The following is a 10982-nucleotide window of genomic DNA, read 5'->3' on the forward strand; positions in this document are numbered from 1 at the left end:
GGGGAGAGGGAGGGGGTGGGGTGGGTGGTAAGGGAGGGGGTGGGGGCAGGGGGGAGAAATGACCCAAGCCTTGTATGCACATATGAATAATAAAAGAAAAAAAAAAAAGATGTCACCAAATCCAGAAGCCATGAGAGATTGCAAAGTCATTTACATTAAAAATAAAAGCTTAAAGCAGGGAGCCAGTGGCTCGCGCCTGTAATCCTAGCTACTCAGGAGGTAGAGATCAGGAGGATCGAGGATCTAAGCCAGCCCAGGGAAAGAGTTCATGAGACTCTATCTCCCTCCCCCGCCCCCCGCAAAAAAAAAAAAAAACATATCACAAAAAAGGTCTGGTGGAGTGGCCCTGAGTTTAAGCCCCAATACCGCAATAAATAAGTAAATTACTAAATAAATATGAAAACAATGTAATTGTAACTCATTTCAAAATAACAAGCTGAGGGTTGGGCATGTAGCTTTGTGGCAGAGCACTTGCCTAGCATGCACAAAGCCCTGGATTCAATCTCCAGCACCTCAGGAAAATAATAACGATTTCCTTTGTCTATAGAGTTCTCATAAATGAGCAAGAAAAAGATCAATAGCCCAGTAAAAAAGTGGGCAAAGAAAACTAACCAGCCACAGAGAAAGAACCCCAGTTAGTGTCTCACAGACCTGTGAAAAGTTGCTTATTGTGTCTTGCTAAGATAAATGTGAATCAAACTAGATTTGCATTTTTTTTAACCTATGGGTACAGATTTGAAGCTCTGATTAAGCTGGGTGCCTGTAATCCTAGCTACTTGGGAGGCTGAGATCAGGAGGATTGAAATTCAAGGGAAAATATTTCCCGAGACCCCATCTCCAAAATAACAGAGCAAAAAAGACTGGAGGTGGGCTCAAGTGGTGGAGTGCCTGCCTACCAACCGTGAATCCCTGAGTTCAAGGGCCTCCAACCCTTTTTGCTCTGCTTATTTTGGAGATGGGGGTCTCATGACCTTTTTGCCTGGGCTGGCCTCAAAGCTCAATCCTTCCAATTTCAGCCTCCCAAGTAGCTAGGATTGCAGGCTTGAGTCATGGGCTGCAGACTTCCCCCCTTTTTTAATTGGAGATGAAATTCATAAAACATTCACCAATTTAAAATGAACAATTCAGTTCATTATTGTGCAACCACCTCTGGTTCCACATCCTTTTCATTATTCCAAAATAAAATCCCATACTTTAAGTGAAGCGTGAAGGTCACACGGTGACCTCTTGTATGGCTGCTTTCTCTCAGCGTGACCTCTTGTATGGCTGCTTTCTCTCAGCGTGGTGTTCTTGAGTTCATCTGTGTTTTAGCAGGTATCATTCCTTTTTATGGCTGAATAATAATCCATTGAAGATAGAGTCAACACTACAATTAGTTCATTCATCCATTGATGGATGTTGGTTGTTCCCACCTTTTGGCCATTGTGAATAGTGCTGCTTTGGACAATGAATGCCTTTTTTTTTCGCCATCCCCCCCGTGAATGCCTTTGAATCAACAATTCGTTACTAGGAACTGATCCTACCAATATGTGCACACACAAAAAAACAACCTAAATGTCCATGCACATGCACTAAGACAGCGCTGTAGCACCAACAAGAACAAGGGAGCTTTTCAAGAACTTATACAAGGTCTGGTCCAGTGGCTCAAGTGGTAGAGCACCTGCCTAGCAAGCATGAGACCCTGAGTTCAAGCCCCAGTACTGCCAAGAAGAAAAAGATTTTTTTGCTTGAGTTTGCACAGTATATTGTTAATGTATCTCTGGAAGGATCCCCAAGAGATTATGAACACAGGATGTCTCAGGGAGAGGAACCAGATAGCCAGGGAGTGGGTTTGTGGTGGAGACTAGCTGGTAAAGAAATACACTTTTATACCTTTTGGATTTTAAGGTGTGAAAATATTAAGGTAAAAAAATCTAAAAACAAACACATAGCTGTGTGTGGTAGTACAAGCCTATAATCCCAGCAGTTGGGAGGCAGACTGATGAAGGAGGATGATTTGGAGGCCACTCTGGGCTACATGGTGAGAGACCATGTAAAGTAAGTAAAAAATAAAATAAATATCTTGTCAAAGAACAGAGCTAGAACTCAAATAAACCCATTTTGTGGCTGGATGAGGTGTATCATGCCTGTAATCCTAACTAATCCGGAGGCAGAGATCAGGAGAATCGTGGTTTGAAGCTAGCCCAGGCAAATAGTTCGTGAGACCCTGTCTCGAAGAACCTATCACGAAAAAGGGATGGTAGAGTGGCTCAAGGTGTAGGCCCTGAGTTAAAACCCCAGTACCATAAAAAAAAAGCAAAAAAACCCAAAACAAAACAAAAACTATTTTGTGAGTGAAAACTGTAAGATAGAAACCTTTTTCTTGGCTCACTCCCCTGCTGCCCTACCCCCACCCACAGCACTGGGTGAGAGAGGCCTCTGGCCAGGAGCAGGCGGGCTTTGGGTTCATTTGAGCAGTTGGGTATCTCTTGGGAGTAAGGGGTGGCATGGCCCCTGGGAGAGCCCAGCCCAAGAATGAAGACAGATCTACCCAAGGAATCTCATCTGACTTTAGACCCCAGAGGAGAGACTGGAAGTTCTATGAAGAGAGAAGAGCAAACACGGGCCAATCTGTAGCCTAAAGATCGTGACCACAGCAGTCATAATTCTCGAGTCCAAATATCAGGCAAAAGCAAAGGCAGATGCCCAGCGCCTTCAGAGCTCCCCGCAAGCATCTTTTCTTGGAAAGTTGTTAAAGGGTGTGCTTAGCGAAAGAAGAATGTAAACTGAAAGAAGCAAGTTTGTGTTCTTGACAAGACCAGATGTAGTTAGATAGCACAGCCTGAGGAATCTGGGTAGCATTAAGGAACCACCCAGGCCACTTTGGAACAGAGAGGATGGCACTGCCATAGGACGCCACATGGCTCTGAGAAAACAAAGTGGTTAGATTGGGATGCAGACTGTGACATCTGGCTGCCCAGAGCTTCTGTGAAAACATCTTAGGATAGGACTTTCACCTTACCTGGGCAGTGGGTTAAGGAACAGAGTGAGTTTTCCTTGTTTCTTCCAATTTCAGAATTTAAAAACCTCTGGACCATCAGTTGGTAGGGGTGAGGAGGCAGCCCCATAGACTTAATTGGGCCTGTCTTAGCTTGAGTCCTGGTCCATCTCTGTCCTGATGAGAGGTGTCCTTTGGGACACCTTTCTCTGACATTGACTCCACCCTCTTGACACCTGAATCAAGCATCCTCCATCAGGTCTTCTATTACTCGGGTTCAGTGGGCAGGTGCCTGGCTCATCTCTGCTGTGCTTTGGTGCCCAGCATGGGCCTGGCACACACAGTATGTTCTGTAAATTGGCCTCCAGGCTGCTCTGGAGTTGAGGTGTTTGAGCGATGGGATTCTGGGCACAGTTTTCTGCCCTAAGAACCTTTCTTCCTTGGGCTGGAGGAACTTCCAGGGGGGACAGGACTGGCTTCCTGAAGGAAGTGGGGCCTGCTGAACTTGGGCCTGGGCTTAGGAGTGGAGGTGGAGGTAGGGACTCCTAATGCAGCCATCCGTGGGCACTGGCTAGCTTTGGGGACTTTGAGTTGGCTTCCTGGAGGAGGAAAGGGGAAGAGAAATCCCCTAGGGAGGGAGGGTGGTTTTGACTCAGTTGTAATGTCAAAATGGAAACACAGAGCCCTGCACATCACAGACTTCCCCTCTGAAAGCCTGAGGGCCACCTTATGAAATGGAAATAGCAGTCCTGCACAGGGAGTGACAGAAGGGTGACAAGGTGCTGTGTAAAGGGGGACATTGCTGCTGACCTCACAGGGACAGCTGGTTAGGGATTAAGAGATTACAGCATGTTGCATGAAGCCCACATGAAAGTCTTTCACTTCTTTTAGTCCCAGGACCAGACTCTCATCAGCTGGAGCCTTTGGGGGGACCATGATGCTCCTTTAAATTCCCATACATTCTTCCTGTCCATCAGTTAGTCACAGCCCAGTGAGAATCCTGCTATGTGTGTTCAGAGAAGACGTCTTGACTGGAGGGACAGCCATTTGGGAGACTGGCCTTTGGGACAGGAGCAGTCTCTTGGGAGGGGAGGGGCCAAGGTGACCACAAAGCCACCCATGGGGGGGGGGTGGTGAGGAACGGAGGCCTCCTGAGGGAACACAGTCCTCTGACTCCCTCTTACCCAATGTGTCAGTCTGACAGCTCCAAGGACGTCCTGTCCCCAGCTTCCCCTTGCGCAAGGGCCCCGCCCCGCAGCAGAAGGAGGCTTGAGGTTCTGCAATGCTTTGAATGACCCTACAGAGCCCCCTGGGCAGAGGGCGGGACTTCCCCTCCTCTCACAGGCCGCTGTCGCCCAGGTGTGGGTGAACGTTGCGCTGTGTGACTCAGGCAGGCGACTCCACCTCGCTGAGCCTGATTAACGGGGCTGCCAACAGCGCTCGCTTCCTGGGACGTGGGGAGGATCGCCACGTCGGGTAGCCCAGGCCGCGCACGCACGCGGCTGGGGCGGGAGGCCGGGGAGGGGGCGTCGCCGTCCCCGCCCCGAGCCTGGCCGCTTCCTCCTCCCAGGGGCGGCGGCGGTGCGGGTGCCAGGCGCAGACCCCGGCCCGCGCGCTCGCCGCGCCATGTCGGCCGGCTGGTTCCGGCGCCGCTTCCTGCCGGGGGGTCCGCTGCCCACGCCGCGGCCGGCCGGGCCGCACGCCAGCCCCGTGCCCTACCGGCGGCCCCGCTTCCTGCGCGGCTCGGGTTCCAGCCCAGGCCCCGCCGACGCCTCGCGCCGCCCGGACGCCCGGCCCGTGCGCAGCCCCTCGCGAGGCCGCACGCTGCCCTGGAACGCGGGCTATGCAGAGTGAGTGCCCCGCCCCCGCCCTACCCGACCCAGGCTGGGCTTCTGCGACGCTCTGGGGAGCCAGTGTCACCCCACCCCACCTGTGGATCACCCCTTGCTGCGCTCACCTCCGACCCCTGCATCCTCCCCCTCAGCCCACCCCAGTGGTCTCTTTGGATCTCTAGAGCCCCTCGGAGAAGGATGGAGCCCGGGGGCTTTGCAAGATGAGGACAGGAGACTGGGGTTCCAGCATTCTGGGCTTTGGAGATCTTCCCGTACCCTTCCCTCGCATTTCACCCTGGGTTTGGCCTGTGCGGTGTGGAACAGGGTGGTGCAGAGATGGGAAAGGGACCCCAGATCACCGCCCCCCAGGAAGTCCACCCTCACCTCCAGCCCTGGGCCAGCAGACTGCCTCCACAGGGTCTGGGCCCTGAGTTTTTACCTTAGCAAAAACACTAAACACAAAGTTTACATCGTAGCTGTCCAGCTGTGTGGCAGGGACAGCACACAGGAGCTGTTGCTCCAGCTGGGGGTCTCTGTGCCTTCAGGGACATAAATGTGTCCCTAGAGGGTCACTGACCATTTTCCGGCCTCAGAATCATCAACGCAGAGAAATCTGAGTTTAACGAGGACCAAGCTGCCTGTGGGAAGCTGCGCATCCGGCGATGTGAATTCGGGACTGAGGAGGAGCAAGAGTGGCTGACTGTGTGCTCAGAGGAGGTGAGTGCAGCCGGCCCAACACCTCTTTTTTTTTTTTTTTGCGGCACTGGCGTTTGAACTCAGGGCCTCATACTCGTTAGGCAGGAGCTCTTACTACTTGAGCCACTCCGCCAGCCCTTTGTTGCGATGGGTTTTTTCAAGATAGGGTCTCTCTTGAACTATTTGCCTGGATTGGCTTTGAACCTCGATACTCCTGATCTTTGCCTCCTGAGTAGCTAAGATTACAGGTGTGAGCCACCGGCACCCGGTCTTGAGCCTCTTTTTCAAGCTGCAACCAGAGCTGGGTGCCAGTGGCTCACACCTACAATCATAGCTACTTGAGGGGCTGAGATCAGGAGGATCACAGTTCAAGACCAGCCTGGGGAACTATTCTTGAGACCTTTTCCGTTTCCAAAATAACCAGAACAAAATGGCTCAAGCAGTAGAGCACCTGCTCTGCAAGTGCAAAGCCCTGAGTTCAAACTCCAATCCCACCAAAAAACAAAAGCAAACAGAAGCTGGGACCAGTACAATCACACTCGCCTTGCAGCCCCATATCCTGGTTCAGGCTGGGCCAGGGGGACAGGTGGGGAAGCCAGGCAGAAGCTGACCCGGAGTCCTTCCTGTGCAGTTTCTGACAGGTCACTACTGGGCACTGTTTGATGGGCATGGTGGTCCTGCAGCAGCCATCCTAGCTGCCAACACCCTGCACTCCTGCCTGCGCCGGCAGCTAGAGGCTGTGGTAGAAGGAGTGGTGGCTTCTCAGCCCCCTATGCATCTCAGTGGCCGCTGCGTCTGTCTTAGTGACCCCCAGTTTGTGGAGGAAAAGGGCATCCGGACAGAAGACTTGGTAATCGGGGCTCTGGAGAACGCCTTCCAGGAATGTGTGAGTGTGGCCTTTGTGGGGAGGGAAACAGAATTTTTTGCCCCCAGGTACCCGAGGATTTGGGGCATCCCTGTGCACCAGTCACCCCAGGTCCTTGGACTGGGAAGGCAAGATTGGGTTGGTTTGTTCATTACTAATCACCATCATCACCATCTTCAGCCCTCCCACTTATCTAGCACCTAGTATGTGCTTGTTGCTCTTAATGGCATCATGTCATTGCACTGGCTTTTGGCCCTTGGCGCAGGTGCTGGTTTCTGTTCCAGTTTGGAGTAGCACTTCCCTTATGTAGCTCTCCTGATACAGGGGTGGGGAGTCATGGCTAGACTTGGGGCTGGAACTGCATACCTGCTGTGGGAAGTGAACTGGTGAGGGGCTTGGGGTAGAGTGGCAATACAACTGAGGTGGCCTTGGTTTACACCAGGATGAGGTGATCGGGAGGGAGCTGGAGGCCTCGGGCCAGATGGGTGGCTGCACAGCCCTGGTGGCTGTGTCTCTGCAGGGAAAGCTGTACGTGGCCAATGCTGGAGATAGCAGGTAAGTGAACCCTTGGAACTGGGCAGAGGGGAGAGGAAGTAGGGCGCCATAGAGGCAGTGGGGACAACGAAAGGTGACTGAAAGTGGAGTATTAGAGACTAGGATTGACTGACTGAGTTGTTGGTATTTGTACCTGGTGTATGTCCAGTGTGAGTGTGGACAGTGCCAGGGAGGGGAGGACCTTGTGCCAGGCTAGAGGGCTGAGTCTTCACCCTACAGGTCCTAGGCATTCATTGAGGACTTCAAGCAAGGGATGGGCATGGTTGGAGCTGGCCCTGATAGTTGGAGGGGCTGATAAGAGGGTGGCTACGAATGAGAGGAGGTTGTCTTACACACCCTTCCCCCAAACCCATCCAGAGCCATCTTGGTGCGGAGGGATGAGATCCGGCCGCTGAGCTCTGAGTTCACCCCAGAGACAGAGCGGCAGCGGATTCAGCAGCTGGTAGGTCCCCTTAGCAGGAGGTGGCTCTGGAGACCCAGTTCCCTGGGTCCAGGGGCCATAGGAGAGAGCCTGACTTGTGCCTGGCCTCTCCACTCTAGGCCTTTATCTACCCTGAGCTTCTGGCTGGTGAGTTCACCCGACTGGAGTTCCCACGGCGGCTGAAGGGGGATGACTTGGGGCAGAAGGTTTTGTTCAGGGATCACCACATGAGCGGCTGGTGAGCGGGATGGGATAGGGGGAGGTGGGGAGGGAGAAGCCTGGGATCCAGCCTTAGCTGGGTGGCCTAGGGTAGTCCCCCTCCTCTACTCAGATAAGGTGGGCACTGGGAGGGCGCAATAGCTGGGTTCAAGGTTGGGAGAAGATAAAGTAGAATGTAGGCCTTGGGCTGACCCTGGATCTGTTCCTGGTAGGAGCTATAAACGTGTGGAGAAATCGGATCTCAAGTACCCACTGATCCACGGACAGGGTAGGCAGGTCAGTGCCTGGGCCTCTATCAAGAATTCCTCTTCAGTTGCTCCCTGGAGGTGGGGACTCTATTGTGCCTTACTACTGGCTGTGGCTAGTGTCCTGGGATCTGCTCCCTTGTCTCTCAGCCCAGGGCTCCTCTCTCCGTGTGTGTTCAGCAGTGCCATAGCCTAGCACTGTGCCTTTGTTGGAGCCGTTCACCATCACCTCACGCCTCCCTTGCCCCCAGGCTCGGTTACTAGGAACACTGGCTGTCTCTCGGGGCCTGGGAGATCATCAGCTTAGAGTCTTGGACACAAACATCCAGCTCAAGCCTTTTTTGCTCTCTGTCCCACAGGTAAGGGGCCAGTATGGTCCACCCCAGCTTCCTACAGCCCAGAAAGGCAGAGTGAGACTGGTGGGAGCTGGGAAGGGAGCACTGAAGGATCCCCAGGCTTAACTTGCAGGTGACTGTACTGGATGTGGATCAACTGGCACTGCAGGAGGAGGACGTGGTTGTCATGGCAACTGATGGGCTCTGGGATGTCCTATCCAATGAACAGGTGGCATGGCTGGTACGGAGCTTCCTCCCTGCGAACCAACAGGACCCACACAGGTACTGAAGCTACTGGGGACCTGCCTGGGCCTGGCTTGGTGCCGCCAAATAGTTATGGCTGAGAAGACAGCACTGACAGTGAGCCCAGTTCAGGGCAGATGGCCAGGATTGGGGTGTCTCAAGTTGCCCGGGGGAAGAGAGGTTGGTATGGATTTCAAAAAATCTTTGGCTGAAGATTCTCGTAGTCGTTTGTGGCCCTCCCAGGCTTGTCGCCTTGGCCTAGCTTGACTACATTCTTTGGGTGCCCCAAGTGTTCAGCTTTGTGCAGAGACTGGAGAGCTGGCCTTACCCTTTTTGCTCTGTCCCCAAAGTACATCTGCAGGATGGTCTTCACAGGTTCTCGGAATTGGCCCAAATGCTGATACACAGCACACAGGGGAAGGACGGTTCCATGGGGGAAGGACAGGTGTCCTACGATGACGTCTCTGTGTTCGTGATTCCCTTGCACAGCCAGGGCCAAAGGGACAGTGGCCACTGAGGATTCCGACACTGCATTCCAGAACCTCTCCAGGGCTGGTACAGTCTGAGCATCCCTTACTATAGCTAAGAGAGGCCCTGCCTGTCCTGTCCCCAGTCACAGCCCAATTTTCTTGCCTTCCACCCCAATTTGCCTGTTTCATGGGGATCATACCAGGCAGGGAGAGCTGGAAGGAGGTGGCGAGCCCAGCCCTCTAGGTCCTGCCTTTTGCAGTAATATCCCTCTGACGGAGACATTGTACAATTTAGGAGCCTTGTGAGGCTTCTCAGACAGGATCCTCAACAGCCCCAGGTGTTATTCTCAGATAGGGACATCTGGGGTAAGGGTATTAGCCAAAGATGCCTTGAGGGGCAGGCAACCTGTTTTGATGCAGATCTCCAGTCCACGTATGTCAGGGCATCCATTCCATTCAATCCCAGTCCATGCAAGGTGCCTCATAGAGAATATTGGGAGCCCTCTGGAATGCCATCCTGATATGCCTGAGGAGAAACCAGCTAAAGTTGGGGGACAGCAGAAAGGAGCCAGAGGGGCTGGGAGCATGACTCAAGTGGCAGAGCACCTGCCTGTCTAGCAGCTCAAAGCCCAGTGCCACCAAAAAAAAAAAAAAAAAAAAAGGGAGCAGCTTTCCAGAGTTGGTGGGCAGACTCACCTTCTAAATGGTTGCTTCTCCCTGGCCCCAATACTACCCTAGTCTAATGCCAACAATGCCTTTATTTTGTTGCTCCTAGTCACCTGTTATTAAATGTTTGTACGCAAAAGAGCCCTTGTGAATCATGAATTGCTTGTACAGCTTGGATACCTTTTTCAAATTCATGTGACCTTCCAGTGGATTCCTTTTAGCTCCACCTTGTAAACTTGCATGGAATCAAGACTGTTATATTTTGTCGGCTGGCACCCTCCCGCCTGCCTCATTGTTACCAAAGAACAGAAAGGCCTTTTACCATCACCTGTGAGCTCCGGGTTTGAGTTACCAGGTTTGCTTTTTTGTTTGTCTCTACCCCATCTCTCCTCAGATCTGGGGTTTGAATTCAGGGGCCTCAGGTTGGCTAGGCAGGTACTCTAACCAGAGCTATGCCAGCCCTTTTCTTGCTTTTGAATGCAGATTTCTATAAAGCTAGGTTTACCTGGAGACAGTTAAGGCCCCTAAGGCTTGTTGTTTGATAAACAGTTTAGTTCTTCACCTTCGCCACAACACTGTGTTGTCATCTAAAACTTGGGGAGGCTTAGGTGCTCAAGAAGTATTTGGTGAATTATAAGACAAATTGCCTTCAAGACCCCAGCTTTGCCTGACTCACTTCTAGTTTACATTTAGGTGACTTACCAGGCAACTCACAACCCTTGAGTGCAGCCAGGAAGATCCGGTAGCAGCTGATAGTAAAGCTTGTATAGAACTGACCTGCTGCCCATTTAGATTTCATTTTCTACACATTGTTCAGGAATAGGAAAAACTGTATCAGCTAGTTCCCATTTTCCATGTTAACTATTCCAGAGTCTAGGACTTCTGGCCCTGACAAACTGCTTGACTTCTCTAGCTCAGGGCAGCCTCTCCATGATTCTCCTCAGGCAGCTGGCAAATGCTCAAGTGCCACTCTACCAGCCCCCAAGATCTGACTTCCTTCTTCCTCAGCACAGCCCTCTCCACCCCCCGAACAAAGCGTGGGCAGCACCCTGTGCCTGCGTTGTATCACACCAGGTGCTGAGCAGCTCGCCCCCACAGCCGGCTGATCCTGCTTCCGACCCAGCCTGCTACCTCTTCCCTGTTCTTGCCTGGGGAGTGGGTACAGCAGGTCTTTTCACTGCAAGCAGGCCAGAGGACTAGCTGCAGCAAGGGCAGCCAGCTGATGGCGTTGTGTCTCTCAGCAGACCTGAGGCTGCAGCAGCCCTCTCACCAGCTCAAGGGGTTCTCTTCCTTCTTGAGCAGTCTTGGGAGAGCCTATGCATGGCCAGGTTGTTTGGTCCAACCTCCAAAGTGGCAGGCCAAGGTTTTCATCTCTGGTTCACAGATGCAGGAAGCAGGTCCTACAGCCCTGAGGATACTAAGATAAAGCAGCAGGCTCCAGGAGTTATCAACTCACTA

At 52.5% G+C, this 10982-nt stretch overlaps 1 protein-coding gene across 3 annotated transcripts; it reads left to right on the top strand.

The window, feature by feature from the left end:
• Positions 1–4588: 4588 nt before the first annotated feature.
• Ppm1m (protein phosphatase, Mg2+/Mn2+ dependent 1M) lies at positions 4589–9663 on the top strand. 3 transcript variants are annotated; one of them, XM_074059915.1, is made up of 10 exons: positions 4589–4827; positions 5403–5526; positions 6137–6391; positions 6813–6925; positions 7283–7367; positions 7466–7584; positions 7778–7841; positions 8062–8169; positions 8279–8427; positions 8739–9663. In XM_074059915.1, the coding sequence occupies exons 1-10, from the start codon at positions 4604–4606 to the stop codon at positions 8845–8847; spliced, it is 1350 nt and encodes a 449-aa protein (XP_073916016.1). In that variant the 5' UTR covers positions 4589–4603; the 3' UTR covers positions 8848–9663. The 3 variants fall into 3 exon arrangements, with proteins under 3 accessions (XP_073916016.1, XP_073916015.1, XP_073916017.1); XM_074059914.1 differs by having other exon boundaries at positions 8764–9663; XM_074059916.1 differs by having other exon boundaries at positions 6137–6355; positions 8764–9663.
• The last annotated feature ends 1319 nt before the right edge of the window (positions 9664–10982 follow it).

This window comes from Castor canadensis, chromosome 17 (assembly GCF_047511655.1).
Source record: "Castor canadensis chromosome 17, mCasCan1.hap1v2, whole genome shotgun sequence".
Classification (NCBI taxonomy): domain Eukaryota; kingdom Metazoa; phylum Chordata; class Mammalia; order Rodentia; family Castoridae; genus Castor; species Castor canadensis.

Coding starts and splice junctions, on each gene's coding strand:
- Ppm1m (XM_074059914.1), top strand. CDS start 4,604: ATGTCGGCCGGCTGGTTCCGGCGCCGCTTCCTGCCGGGGGGTCCGCTG. Junction 5,527..6,136: donor TGACTGTGTGCTCAGAGGAG/GTGAGTGCAGCC, acceptor CTTCCTGTGCAG/TTTCTGACAGGTCACTACTG. Junction 8,428..8,763: donor AACCAACAGGACCCACACAG/GTACTGAAGCTA, acceptor TGGTCTTCACAG/GTTCTCGGAATTGGCCCAAA.